The following is a 15,332-nucleotide window of genomic DNA, read 5'->3' on the forward strand; positions in this document are numbered from 1 at the left end:
GGCACGCGGGATCCTCCCAGACCGGGGCGCAAACCCGGTTCCCCTGCATCGGCAGGCGGACGCGCAACCACTGCGCCACCAGGGAAGCCCGGGATCTTTTTTTTAATGTGTCTTTTTTTGGTTTTAATTTGAACTCCTTCAGGACAGGGTCTCTGTCTTATTCATTTGGATATGTCTAGAAATTAATGCACACAGTGCCTGACACCACAAAATTTCAGTACAGGTTAGTTGGTTGAATGAATAAATCAAAGTTTGTTATAAATGTTAGAATATTTTCCAGACTTAATTCCTGCAAAGTTTATGGCAGACTAGAAACCATCACTAAATGTTGAAATAAAGCAAATGATCTTCTGAATAATAGCTTATTTTGAAGACTATAGAAGAAGATTTTGTAGGCAAGAGGATTTTTAATCCTGAAGGTTAATGGACTGATTTTTCGTATTTTGCCAACCTGTTCTTGTGTCAGGGATTTCCTTTGAGAATCTGATAAAGGCTATTAGACTCTGCCTCCAGAAAAAAACATGTTTATCCATGTACACCGTTTTGCATTTATTTCAGGAGTTCCTAGACCCTTAAAAACTATCCATGGACCAATTTTTGAGAAGCCTTGTTCTGAAAGTAAAGTGGCTCAAATAGAGAAGTTCGTGGCAGGGAAAAGGCAAAACATACCAAGAAATTGCTTCAGTCTCTTAGATAGTGTGGTGGTGGTGGATTATGCTGAGGCAGGAGTTAATATTTATTTGTCTTCTACCAGCTTCTACTTCCTTCCTGTCTTCTGTCCTTTTAGCAAGAACATCAGGAAGTAAAAGCTACATCCTGTCAGGCCAGTTTGTTATCCTGGTCTTGGGCCAGTAAACAGGAAAGATGATTACAATAATAGTTATTTGGCATTGTGCTATTCCTGCTTTATATAAATTCTCTTATTCAATTCTTGCAACACGGTTGAAGGGTAAGCAGTTTTATTCTGATTTTTCAGATGAGGGATGGACAAGTTTTCTAAAAAGTTTTCCTTGATATCCACTTCAGCTCAGAGAACACTCAATATCCTTCTCTCCGAACACTTAAAATACTGAATTATATTTCTTTCCCCAGTAGTCTCTGAGCTCTGTGTGATAGTACCGTCTCTTAAAATTTCTAATTAGGCAGTATAGTGTAGTATTATTTCAGAGCATGGGCATTGTAACCAGATTGCCTGGTTTGATTCCTGACATGACTTAGACAAGTTACTTAACTATCTGTGCCTCAGTTTCTTCATCTGTAAAATAGAAGTATGAATAATCCCATGTAAAATGCTTAGTACAGTTCCTGGAACATGGTAAATTCTCAATGCATGTTAGTAATCATCATCATCATCCTCAAAACCTAGCTCAGCACTTAGAACACGGCATTCACTGAAAGGTGCTCTGCAGACATTGGTTGGAATAGCTGAATGAGCACTCTCTTCCCTAGTTGGAGACTGCAACTGTGTAGCTCGGCAGCCAGAATCTGTGTTCCTAAATATATATATCTCTACCTCAATCGTATATAAGAACTGATTTTTAAAAAAATATTTCAGGCAATGTTAGCATATGGTTTGAATTTTTTTTTTTTTAATTATGTTTTTGGTTTAGTTTAGTTCAAATACTGTGAGAAAACAGTAGCTCTGGAGAGAGCATTGCTTATACTGTCGAATCTGGAATTCTTTTGCTTATAAAATCCAACGTGATCTGTTTCTGGCCCTGTGGTACTGATACTAGAAGGTCTCAATTGTGACTACCTCAGCAATGGCGTTACTGATTGAGTAATCGAAGCTCTACATTGTAGTATGCGTTTGATAGTAAGGAGGCACCTTAATTCGTTTTCACGTAAAGTACGTGGCTCATCATTTAAAACCTCTGCTTAGGGAGACTTCCCTTATTTGAAACCCTCCTTGCTCAAGTCTGAGTCTGTGCTAATACAGCAGCCACTAGCCACATGTGGCTATTGAGCACTTGAAATATGGCTAATCCAAATTAAGATGTGCCATTAGTATAAAATATACTGGATTTCAAAAGAAGAATGTAAATATTTTGGATATCTTGGATTAAATAAAACATTAAAATAAATTTCACTTGTTTCTTTTTAATATATAGCTGTTTGATCATTTAAGATTACATGTGTGTCATATTTCTCTTGGACTGCTCTGGTCTGAATCAATTGTTTTCTATAAAAATTACGTTTTATTTGCTTGTATTATTTTGTGGCACTGGTAGCTTATTAAGGGGTACTTACCTTTTTTAAGAGAGCAATACTTTTTAGAATGTGTTTCAGTTTGTCTTTGGGAAACAAAAATATCTACCAAGAAATTTCAGCTCCTGAAGGATTTAGGAGTCAGTCTCTACCAACATACTTAAGTCCTAACTGCCATCACTCTGGATGCTTGATTACAACTTTCCAAAAAGCCAGTAAATGTTCTACTTTTATACTAGTAAATTGTATGCTGATGATGATGATCGCCGACATTTACTAAGCACTTATTGTGTGGTAGGAATTGTGCCGAAGTATTTCTAGATATAATATAAATTAGTCATCCCCATCAACTTTATTATCCCTTTTTTTTAATTACGAAAACCAAGTTCTAGTCTTACATTTCTTTTCTTTGAGTTTTTTCATCTCATTTTGTCCTGCTAGATAAGTAGAATAAATTAATTAATTGGGGTTTGCAAAATAAACTTTCATTTCTCCTTTTAAAAAGTGAAACATCTAATTTTGGATTCTGCCACTGACAGGGCAGTGGTCATGTGAGCCACACCCCAAAGTTTGTGTTTTCTCCTGATTCCAGTTAGGCTTTCAACAGTTTATGCCCATGAATACGTTCGGACTTTTTTTTTTTTTCAAAACTAAAGCTCATTAAAAAAAGCCAGCCTCTTAGAACTAAGAAGTTTAGTTTTTCCCATAGGACCGAATGCACTTAAACTTTTATAGCAATTATCTTTTTTTTCTTCAAAGTCTTTATTGAATTTGTTACAATATTTTTATTTATTTATTTATTTATTTATTTACTTTTGGCTGCATTGAGTCTTCATTGCTGCGCACAGACTTTCTCTAGTTGTGGCAAGTGGGGGCTGCTCTTCATTGCGGTGCTCAGGCTCTAGGCGCGCAGGCTTCAGTAGTTGTGGCACACAGGCTTAGTTGCTCTGCAGCATGTGGGATCTTCCCGGACCAGGGCTCGAACCCGTGTCCCCTGCATTGGCAGGCAGATTCTTAACCACTGCGCCACCAGGGAAGTCCCTATAGCAGTTATCTTAACAGTTTTATAATTAATGGCTATGTTTGTTTTCCCAGAAAACTGTAAGTAGGGGCCCTGGTTTAATCTTTTTTGGCATGTAGTAGATACTCAATAGCTGTTTGTTGAAAGAATGAAATAATATGTCGTTATATAATGATTATATATTTAAGGCAAAGAAATTAAAAACTTAAGGTGCAAATCAATGTCTTTACTCTCAAACTTTAACTTAAGTTTTTATCAACTAAATATGAATTCTTAGAGTGAAAGACCATCTAACTTTCAGACTGGTTTGAATTACACGCCAGAATTTTCTTATCAACTGTCTGTAGTTGTTACTCTAATCTATCTCAAGACTTCTGACAGTTCCCAAGATAAGCAGAGTCAGAGTGTTCTATTGCTTTTCTAGCAATTGTCATCAGCTTTCTCAGTAATAAGAGCCTCTGCTTCCTCTCTCTTCCCCCACAGAGCAGAAGCCAGCAGAGAAAGAAGAGCTATGTTGTTAAATAATGCCATTCAGAGTTTAAAAAAGCACAACTCAGAAATCTTTAGGTACTCCCATTGCCAGTGAACTAAAAGTCTGTGTGTCTTTACCCAGTACTGAAGTTCTTTTATAATCTTACCCTGATCTACCATTCCAGCTTTATTTACCACACATGAACCCTCCATCTTAGATAAATTAGTCTGCTGTCTAGAATTTCCTCACCTCTGTGCTTTCTTTTTTATTAATTTTTTCACTGTGGTAAAATATACATAGCATAAAGTTGACCATTTTAGCCATTTTTAAGCATATAGATCAGTGGCATAGGTGTATTTACATTGTTACACAGCTGTCACCACTGTTCATCTCCAGAATCTTATCATCCCAAACTGAATGATTTAATTGGACTGGATATCAACTTAACTTCGATGGTATACAAAATCCTACTTCTGTAAATTCTGTCCCTTCCACTTTATGTTGTTGATGTCATAAATTACATCTTTATACATCATATATCCACTAACATAGCTTTATAATTATTTTTTATGCATTTGTCTTTTAAATCTTATAGAAAATATAAAGGGGAGTTGTAAACCAAAATTACAGTAGTACTAGTTTTTGGTTTTGTCCATGTATCTACCTTTACTGGAGATCTTTATACCTTCGTATGGCTTCAAGTTACTGTCTAGTAGCCTCCTTTCATTTCAATCTGAAGGACTCCCTTTAGCATCTCTTATAGCACAAGTCTAATGGTAATGAACTCCTCAGCTTTTGTTTATCTGGGAATATCTTAATTTTTCCCTCATTTTTGAAGGACAGGTTTTTCCAGATAGAGTATTTTCAGTTGACAGTTTCTTTTTTATTTCAGCATTTTAAATATGTCAAGGTTTCTGCTGAGAAATCCAATGATAACCTTAGTTTTGATCCCATGTACGTGAAAAGCCTCTCCTTTCTTATTGCTTTCAAAATTCTGTCTTTGTCTTTCAACAATTTGATTATAATTGTCTCAGTGTGAGTTTCTGTGGGTTTTCCTACTTAGCGTTCGTTGAGCTTCTTGGGTTGTAGATGTGTGTATTTCATCAAGTTTGGGAAGTTTTCTTCTTGGTTTACCTCTTAGTCTGCCATTGTACTGACATCCTTTTTGCTTTCTTGCATAAGCTCTCCCTTGCATTTGAAATGCCATTTTTCTACCCAACATTGATCTTTCCTTCAAGGCTTAACTGAAGCCTCATCTTAACTGAGTCTTCAAGGTTCTCTGTCACAAAGCATTCCCAGGCTGGAATAATTTCTTTTGAAATACCATATGATAAATATACCACTTACTGTCTGCACAGCTTATTTTTACCATTCCGTAATCCTGCCTTCACTGATACCAAGGAAGCCTTTTCAGACCCTCTCCAGAGGCAGGTACCCATCTTCTGTGTTCCCACAGCACCTTGTACTTACCTGTTGTAGCACCCAGTACCCTGCATTGCAGTTATCTTTTTACGTTCTCCTGCCCAGCCCCTCACATACACTTAATGGAAAGTGTCTGTCTCATTATTTTTTTGTATCACTAAAGTACAGCACAGTGACAGTTTTGTAGTAGAATTCAGTATTTGTTAAATCAATACGTAGGTTTTAAAGTTGCATAAGGATGTATTGGGTACCATTGTGTATTCTCGTTTTTACTCCTCACAACAATCTTTGTGTATGATATGTAAAGTAGATATTACCTTCAATTTACTTTAAGGAGTTAGCTCACACAGTTGTGGAGCTGGCAAGTCTAAAATCTCTAGAACAGGATGATAAGCTGGAGACTCAGGTAAAAGTTCATGTTGTAGCTCGAGTCTGAAGACAGTTTGGAAATAGAATTGCCTCTTCCTTGGAGAAGCCTCAGTTTTTTTCTCTTAAGGCCTTAAACTATTTGGTAAGACCTACCACACTGTGGAGGGTATCTACTTTACTCAAAGTCTGCTGATTTAAATGTTAATTTTATCTAAAAAAATACCTCTATAGCAACATCCAGACTGGTGTTTGACCAAATATTTGGGTACCATGACCCAGCCAAGTTAGTACATAAAGTTAACTGTCACAGAGGGTGATAGGCAGGGCTTAAGCCCTTCCATATTTCTGTGTCTCCTGCCTTTCACCTCTGCTTCTTTGTATGAAAATTTTATTATTCTTTAGACAGAGACAGCAAATGCCAACAACATCTTGACCTACATTTGCCCATCTTCATCATTTCACAGGAATGATTTTTCTTAAGAATGAATGAAATAATCCATGTAAAGTACTTATCACATAACACCTATCATATAGTAAATACTTAATAAGTTCTAGTTTCAATAATTGTTATTGTTAGTAGCAGTAGATATGGTAGTGGTAATAGTGGTTTTCCATTAATTCCAAATAAAGGCATCCTAGATAAAGATTTTAACCACCTTGGCTTTGATCGTGGGCCCAATCTTGAGGTAATTCCTGTGATTATGAGGTGGGAAGCTGTGACTGGTTAAGCTTTGGTCAGGAGCTAATCCCTGGCCAGTTATTACTCAGAGAATTTGAGTCTGTAAAAAGATGGCATTTTCTACTTGAACTATATGGGTAGAAAGATAATAGGGAGAGAGGAGCAGTCTCCTAAAAGAAAGATTGCTGAGTACTAGGAGAAGGGAGGGTCAACCAGAACAAATAGCTGTTGCTACAGTGATTTAACAAAGATGACCTGTGATGAAACCAGTATTTGAATTCCGGACTATATTTTACTCCAAGTCTTATGCTTTGAAAATCATATAGTAAGTTTCTAAAAGTAGACATCAATTATTTTGATTATTAAGACAAGATCAATGTTTTATAAACTGTCTTATACCCCATAATTCCTTTTAACATATTTAAAAATTACTCCATCAATATTATTTAAAATTCTAAGTAGTGTTAATATTATGAGTAAAACAAAACCATAGCATAGGCTCAAAGTCTGCTTTTTTCTTAATTACTTGATATCTTGTACATTTCACCTTACAGATCTTAAGATGGTAGAGATATCAGCATCTGCAGAGTGAAAAATAATAGAGTCAGAAAAACCATTTCATGGTAGAGCCAGACTAGAATCCTGGTCTCCAGTCTTGTGAGTGGCTTTTGCCTACTTCATAGTAGGTTTATGCAGTTATCAACTTCAGGCTCCTGAAAGCTTAGCTTGGGCTTTGCATTTCTTCCTGGTTCAGATACTAGGTTCCATGGAATCAGAGCAGTCAACTTTTGGAACACCAGGGAGCTCTTTCTCTGGCCTTTCTTTATAGCTTTGGTATTTGTGGATTCCTCAGGATGTGCTATCATCTTGGGAGTGAATAGGGCCAGAGAGATAGTCTAAAATGGAGGGTGTATAGGATCATTTCCCTTTTTTAGAAGTTATTAAGGTGAAGGCAATAGCTTTTCCTGATGTCCAAGATAAGCGGCAAAATGCTCACACACCTGTTTTGAAGTATATGTCTGTCTTATCCACATATATTGGTGGGCTTCTTAGGAAACTGCATCTAAATGTCTTTATTGTGGCACAGAATCTTGAAAAGAATTAAAAATTTAAATTACTAATGTTAAACAGAATGCTTGGATATTCGTGTATTGACTAATGTATCCATCACCTTTAGAAAAATACACTTGTTGTTTGAAAGAGAGGAGGATGTAAAGAACATGGTCAGCCATCGTTAGTGTACCTAAATGTGTGTTTAGATATTTTTACTTGCCTGAAATGAGAAGGATAGCTATAGAGGTTAAGTGTCTATGGAATACCACAGTATAACAATTTGGTATCTCTGAAATTATAATCTAAATTAATGAGAAAATTATTTGATTTTTCAGTCTGGTTTATAGGACAGATTTTCATTAATAATGTTTTTTATTGAAAGTAATATAACTGGTCATTTTATTATTTTTAAAGTTTTCTGTTTAGTACTTATGTTATACTACTTGGTTTTGGTAATGAAAGGACTTATGAGACCAGAATTTTACTAGATAAAAGGGGATTGAAAGTTAAGTTTAATTGATCTCAGACTAAGAGAAATTAATCCCTAAAGATTCCCATATTTTATTTAGTTGAGAGTGGTCTTCAGGATGTTTGACATCACCACCACTCCACACCCCTGCCACACCCAAAATTATGAAGAGAAGTTTGTACTTTCTAAGCTTCCTCCATTTTAGCCAAACATAGACTGTTTGCTGGTTAGAGCTGAGAGTCCTTTGTAATCTGTTTTCTTTTTTCACTAAGTGAGCTTCCTTCTTTTGCTCTCCCATTCTTGTGTCTTGGCTGTGTTAAGTCAGCTCACTGCCTTCTTGCAGCCCTGTTTTCCTGCATGCACACTTTATCTTCTGAGCAGACACAGTGACAGCAGTTAACAGGGGAGCAAGAAAGGATTGAGTACAAACATGCACATTAGTGTGTGCAGTTTTGGTCTATGATTCCATGTTGCGTCTTCTGTTTTTGTCATTAACTACTTTCAGAAAGGAGGAGCTGAGCTGATCTTGACCTAGTGTAGAATGCCTGAGGATTTGGGATGAAGGGAGGAGGCTAGTGTTTCATGTGACTAATCTTTGACATGCTGCGGCAGGACTGAAAACACTCTTCTGCTCACATAAGGAGGAAAGAAAAAATTTCCAAGATCGCACTTGCAGAATTTGTGGAGTGTATTTAGATGTTTCTTCCTGTGTTTTTCTAGTTTTCAATTTTATAAGGATTGGAAGTGGGGAATGAGCTTTGCTTAATAAGTAGATTGAGGTATTATGGGAGTAACGGGCTGCAACAATGATTCACATGGTAAGAGAATGTTTAAAATCTCCACTGACATCTTGACCCACATTTTGACCCATCGACAAACGGTTAGTGAGCGCCTTGGCCATCTCAAGTATTTAAAAGTAACAGAATATAAATAGCTTTATTATTGTGCTTTTTTTCCTCCCATATAAATCTTAAGAGCATTGCACCTGCATATCCAAAACAGTTGATTTTTGTCTGCATTTAAAATCTCACCTCAAAAAAGGTGAGAAATATAAATGTAGCATGTAGTTGTCCCTTAAGTATCTCCTTTGGTGTAATTTTCTCACTTTATGCCTCAGCTTAATGGAGGCTGAGCCTCTGTTTGGGTTATGTCTGGGATGAAACTGAAATATAGTCATGAAGCTCTAAGAAGAAACTCTGCAGTACTAATCTGGAGGACTTATTGAATGGCATCCTCCCTTCTTATTGCCTTCTTTTACCTTTCCCCCACCCCAAAAATGTATTGCTGCAGAAATCTATGGCTTTTTTCTCTCATTTTGTGGAAAAAGAAAGTGAAAGGAGTGGGGGTGGGGTGGGTAGATTTCAGTACAAACGGGCATTTAAATTTATTATGTCAAAAAAAAAATAGCTCTGTTTTGTAATTCTGAATCTAAGGTTGCTTAAGATTCACATTAGGAATCCAGCTCTCATGGATGCGTATAAGACTTTAGATAATGATGTTTCAAATTAAAAGTGGATCCTAACATGTTTGACCTGAAGAGTAGAAAGAGATAAATGCTAATGTGATTCTTTTTTTACTTAGTGTACATTGTCTTATATATTTGATCAATTGGTATTTATGGGTGGTTCTAAAATAGCTTTTGAGCAGATTGGTATTTAATAGAGCAAATGGCCTGTGTTTTGACAATCTTTTTCTATTTTCTGTGTTGTTTCATTCTAAAATTGGTGCACACAAGTGAGATTTAAGAGGAAAGTAACACTTTAGTAAATGTCCTTTTCCCTAATATTGTTGACTGTTTCTATTAGCCATTTTCATTTTATTTGACAGTGATACTTAAGGGTTAAGCTTCAGAGCTGATGCAACTCCTCCTTTTTCTCACCAGCAATTTTCATTGGACAGCATTTCCATAGCAACAGTGAGATCAGTGAAACCTGAGTGTTTTCATTGATTATTTTTCTCCTCTTCCTTTTTTAATCTATTCTCTCTTCACCACATTTTAGTGAGAAAGCGATTTTTTTTTTTTTACAAACAGAGCTTATATTGATTTCTATTCCATAAACAATTAAAAGAGGGTAGAAAAATCTGCCCTTCATTTAAAAATTGAATGTTTCACTATGTATTTAAAAAACGATTCAGGATTAGGAGGATGGATAACCATACCGGCTGTAGCTGATGTTCTCAAATATTCTTGCATTGTTTGCTGGTCTTCTAGGGAAAAGAATAATGTGGAACAGGACCTTAAGGAGAAAGAAGATACTATTAAACAGAGAACAAGCGAGGTTCAGGTATGTGAACTGTAAAATTCAGTATTCCATATCTGATTTAGGAGGATTCATTTTAAATGTATGGGGTCGTTTACTATGTGATGGTTGTGGTATTGATGAGTAGGTCAAGGGAATGCCTATTATTTATGTGATATAAATCTTTATCTTTTGCAAAATGATTATTTTTCTCCTAATTCTGGCCTGCAAAGGTTACACTACAGTGATCAAGCAGTATTTTTCAGTGTAAATTTCTAGCTTTAAAGGTATTTTAAGATGATATTTATCTGCATATTATATCCTTAATGGTAAGTTTGAATGACTTATGATATAAATATTATTACATCAATAAAACTGAATGAGTGAGATCATCATCATCATCATGAAAACGCAGATTGCTTTTTCATGGGTGTGAGATTTTGTTAGCTAGGAGACCTAGTATTTTAAAGGACTGTCTCTCATAATACTGATAGGGTGGGAAATGATATGGAACAATTTACAGTAGTATTTTGTAAGTTGCTTAGTAGCCAGGATATCTTAAACTTTGGCATAAAGAGATTTAATTCATTTTCACTAAGTGCTAAGTAGCTTCATTTTACAAATAGAAAAGACAATAAAACTTCAGTTTCTGATTGGGAAATGACGCAAAAGAGGTATTTCAAACATTAAAAATACAGAAAATTGGGCAGTGTTGCATTTAGAGCAGTAAGCAATGCATGTGATCAGGTTATTGGAGCACCGTTTCTTAAATGCCACACCAGCACATACAGGAGGTTGGATGTCGAAGCACTGGTAGCAGTTGCCAGTAAGAGCTCATGGATGGGCATTTCTTAACATGTTACTTGTATGTTGGCTTTCCTTGTCCTGATAGTTTGAAATGGGCAAAAGCTCTAAAATTGTTAGATCCATTATTTTGTTTTAATGTAGCACATTCACCAGAGATTGTCTGACAGGTGGACCATGCTAGGGTGGGGAGAATGATTTACTGAGGGGCTGAGGAAGAAGCCAGAGAGAGAGACTTCTTATTAGAAGTTGATTCTATTATTGTACTTATTATTCTGGAATTTTCTTAAAGGTGGTACAAAGTTAAGAGATCATCACTAATATATTTCTCTTTGTGGTAGTGAGATATGGAATGGTTACCTCAATTACATTATTTTTGTGCAATTTTTGAGCTTCTTAAGAAATGCAAAAGAGTCATAGACTTGAAGCAGTTATTGCTGAAAATAGCTTAAGAATGGAAGATAAAATAATCTCAAAAGTTTTCTCAATCTGAAGCAATAGATATAGTTACTGATATAATATTGGACAGCTTCTAAATTTAGCTAGATAATGTTTCAAAGTACAAAGGTTTTTGCAGTAGACAATATTTTTTTATTTGTGTACATCTATCTATGGTTTTTCACTATTGCATCTTTTGAGGATGTGAATTTTAAATAGCCGCTTTGGGAGAACACTAAAATTTACATTGTTCTTTTCAGGCTAAATCGGCTACCCTCAAATATTTGATTTCTTATATTTATAGAAGTTTTGTTATCAGTCAAAATTGCTTTGTTATATGCTTGTCCTTCTTTTACTTAGTGGTGATGGTAAGGTATATGTTAATTCTTAAGCTTTGCTGAATCCAAAATGTGTGCTTGACAGAGGAGTCTAAATTGTTGAATTTTTTTGCATAAGGTGCTGTAAATAAAAGATATCTTGGGGTGTGGTTAGTATAGGCCAAGTTCTAATGGTTGAGTGTGCAAGTTCATTGAAAAAAAAAATAGGATTAAAGCTTTGCATTAGTAGATTCATTACTCATTCCACCCCAATACAGGTGTTGTATTGTCCATGGTAATGAGATACTAGATTAAGAATAACATGGATAATTGACATCTACAAGTAATTAAAACTTTTCATTTTAGTGATTATTTTCAATTTTCTGGAGCAAGACAACTTACCTGAAAATGGTAACAAGTATGTTGTATTACCTATTGAGTTAACTCTGATTTAGCCATTGGTAATGAGGCACAGGCTAGGAATAACATGAATAATTAAGATCTGTAACTAACTTCAACTCCTAATACTTATTTTCTGATTTCTCTGGCAAAAGGCAGTTTACTAGAGCTTATTAATAACTATCAGAATCAAAGAACTTCACTGCTTCTTTCTGACCCCACTTTCTAATGTAGGTGCTAATGAATAATGCCAAAATGAAGACATCAAGGGAGAAGTAAGGAAATATTGACCATCAATAAATGTCTTTCTGCCTAATCCAAACTTGGCTTTTCTGAGTATTCTTGCTTTTCTCCATATTTATAAAGTCACAGATAGTGATTATATGAGCTCGTATCTCAAGCACAGAAACCAAACTTTCAAAGCCTCTTTAGATGTGACCAAAGTGCCAAAAGATTAGGGTTTTTTTTTAGCATTTATATAGTCTTCCTAATTCAGTTAAATTAGAAAATCTGCTACATAATTAATTTCTACATGTTTGTTTCCTGTATGTATTCCCATGAATTACCATCTTGAAAACTTACAGTTCAAGACTTTTTTCTTAAAGAGCAAACCAGCGATTAACTTCCTATTTTATGTCGTAAGATGATCACTTAACTCATATGATGTACACTTCTAGTTTGTCAAGTTCCCTGGAGAAATTAGGCCCAAAATGATCCAAGGAGGGGAAGCTGTAAAAGGATGTTCTATCTCAAATGTTTATGGTTTGAGCTTTTTGTTGTTGTTACAGGGAGAAGGTAGACCCACATTCTTTCCTACCCTAAACTGCATATGTACAGTTTTATTAAAAATTTTCTTCAGGTAGTCAACACATATTTAGGAATTCACCCTCTCATATGTATGCTTTTCAGTGTTGCATAGAAGTTTATAGGAAATGACTTGGTGTCAGACAAACTTAATTCAGTTCCTGGTTCTGTCTCTTCCAAGGTTTGAGATCCTAAGGAAGAAATTCAACCACTCTACACATTAGTTTTCTCTTCTGTAACATGAGATAATAAAAATACCAAACAGAGTTTGCTGTTAGAATAAAATGATATAATGCAGGTAAAGTGCCTCAGAGTGATTGGCACAAGGTAAGCGTTCAGTATATGTTCTAATTAGTAGTAGTATTCTATATCTTACTGTCATCTCTTTGTTACTCTCCCTTCATCGTCATGCTCTTTTTTCTCTGACTTCTATCTTCACATGGCTATCTGCATATAGGACTAACCAATTTGAAAATACCTTTTTTGTTGTTGTTGTTGCTGTCACTTTAGCTACCAGCCTATTTTTCTCTATTGTTTCTTTGTGTGGCCCTTTTCCCCCTTCCTAGCTTTTCAGTAACCCTACTTAGTTTCCTGTTCACCCATACTATTGTGCCTAATTTATCTCCCCAGGACCAAGAATAATCTTAAGGCCAAATCCATTGGTCCTTCCTACATTGGTTACTGATTTCTTGGGTTGCATTTCTCCTAGATATTCATAGACCTACCTCTTTGACCTTTTGCTTCTGTTGCCTTTGCCAAGGACTGACGGACACACTCCGAACCCCTCTTTCCTCCCTTTTCCATACCCCCTGTCATCCATATACTGATAACTCACAAATATGTGTCAAGCCCTCAGTTCTCTTGAGTGCCAGTCTGACATCTCCAGTTAGGCATTTTGAGGTTTATCATTTCAAAGCCAGTATATCTAAAATGAGTCTCATCTTGTTGAAAAAAATTGGCTTCAAGTTTTGAACTTTCCTGTTTCTGTCAGTGTTTTTCTTTCTCACTACTGCCACCCCTATCACCTAACATCTGAAATTTTGATGTCAGATGTAAGCGCTTATTCCATCCTCCTGCCTTTCTTCCTAAACCAATTTAATTATGACTCTCAGATGTGAAAATCTTTACTGCTGCCCACTGCCACTGTTAATAATGGGAGGATGTCATCCTCATGGATATATTGGAATTGGAAAAAAAATTATAGGCCATCCTCTTGTACTACTTATTTTTTGATTGTCTGCCTCTGAACTGTGCACCATACACATGCTCTTTTTTATTCCCACCCTTATACCTTTTGTTGTTGCAATCTAGAATGTTCCTTACTTCCCTGCTTATGTGAATTCTACCCATGCCTTAAAGTCCAGCTCAAACTCACCACTTTTCTAAACTTTCTCTTCTCTGTCCCTTCAGTCTATACCTGTCTTCCCTGTGTTGGAACTCCCAGAGGAGTGTGTATACACTTATATGGCACGTTCAGTACGTTACCTTATTGTACTATTTTAATGTGTATGTATATAGATTCCAATATCTTACAGCTTATACTGTGAGCTCCTTAAGCTTAGAAATTGTACCTTGGATCTTATTTTTCACCATGTATGGTAATATATTCTTAGATGGAGGTAAATTTAAGGAAGATATTGACAGTAGAAATGAATAAACTTCCATTTTGTGCATGAAATTTAAAATAGGGCAACACACACCCAGAAACCACAGGCAGAATGGATTGGGAGCACAGTTGGTATCATGAAGAGTCAGACATTTCCATATTGTTCATATTACCTTCATGAGAGAGAAGCTCCCAATTATTTAAACTTTATCAGTAAAGATTTAGTAGTTCATAGTAATTGCCCATATTTTTTTTCCCTAGATGAAGAAGGATGGCTTATTTTAGGTAGAAATAAAATTAGATACATGAGCTCAACATTCTTTTCCTGGCAATAATGTTCTTAGAACATGCTGAGAAGCATATGATTGAGAAATAAAGGCAGGCTGTTAGTAGGGTTTTCTAACATCTACCCTAGTTTAATAGACTCCCTTTCTGGTCTTTGACTTAAACATCTTGCTCTATAGTTGATGCTTTTTTATATGAAGAATATTCCTAGGGGCTTCCCTGGTGGTGCAGTGGTTAAGAATCCTCCTGCCAGTGCAGGGGACACGGGTTCGAGCCCTGGTCCGGGAATATCCCACATGCCGCGGAGCAACTAAGCCCATGCACCACAACTACTGAGCCTGTGCTCTAGAGCCCGTGAGCCACAACTACTGAGCCCATGTGCCACAACTGCTGAAGCCCACGTGCCTAGAGCCCATGCTCCACAACAAGAGAAGCCACCCCAATGAGAACACGCTGCAACGAAGACTAGCCCCCGCTCGCCCCAACTAGAGAAAGCCCACATGCAGCAATGAAGACCCAACACAGCCAAAAATAAATAAATTTTTTTAAAAAGAGAGTATTCCTATAACTTCCATTTTGAGAATTAGGCCAACGTAACGAATGTACCTGATTATTTCTAGTTTTGGATTAGTCTGTAGAATTTTTTTTTAATCACTTAAATAGCATTTTCTGTAAGATTACCAAAATACTTCAAATTATCTTTGTTCTTTTTAATAATTCTTCAAGTATGGATATACTAGTGTACA

The 15,332-nt window shown here is 36.0% G+C and overlaps 1 protein-coding gene across 3 annotated transcripts in view; it reads left to right on the plus strand.

Moving 5' to 3' along the window:
• The window catches only part of EPS15 (epidermal growth factor receptor pathway substrate 15), a 181,413-nt gene that overhangs the window by 101,279 nt on the left and 64,802 nt on the right, over nucleotides 1-15,332 (plus strand). For all 3 annotated transcript variants that reach the window (XM_028489404.2, XM_028489405.2, XM_024119749.3), the window contains one exon: nucleotides 9,906-9,978. In XM_028489404.2, the coding sequence (XP_028345205.1) occupies nucleotides 9,906-9,978 (73 nt within the window). The remainder of the gene's footprint in view (nucleotides 1-9,905; nucleotides 9,979-15,332) is intronic.

Source organism: Physeter macrocephalus, chromosome 4, assembly GCF_002837175.3.
Source record: "Physeter macrocephalus isolate SW-GA chromosome 4, ASM283717v5, whole genome shotgun sequence".
Lineage (NCBI taxonomy): Eukaryota > Metazoa > Chordata > Mammalia > Artiodactyla > Physeteridae > Physeter > Physeter macrocephalus.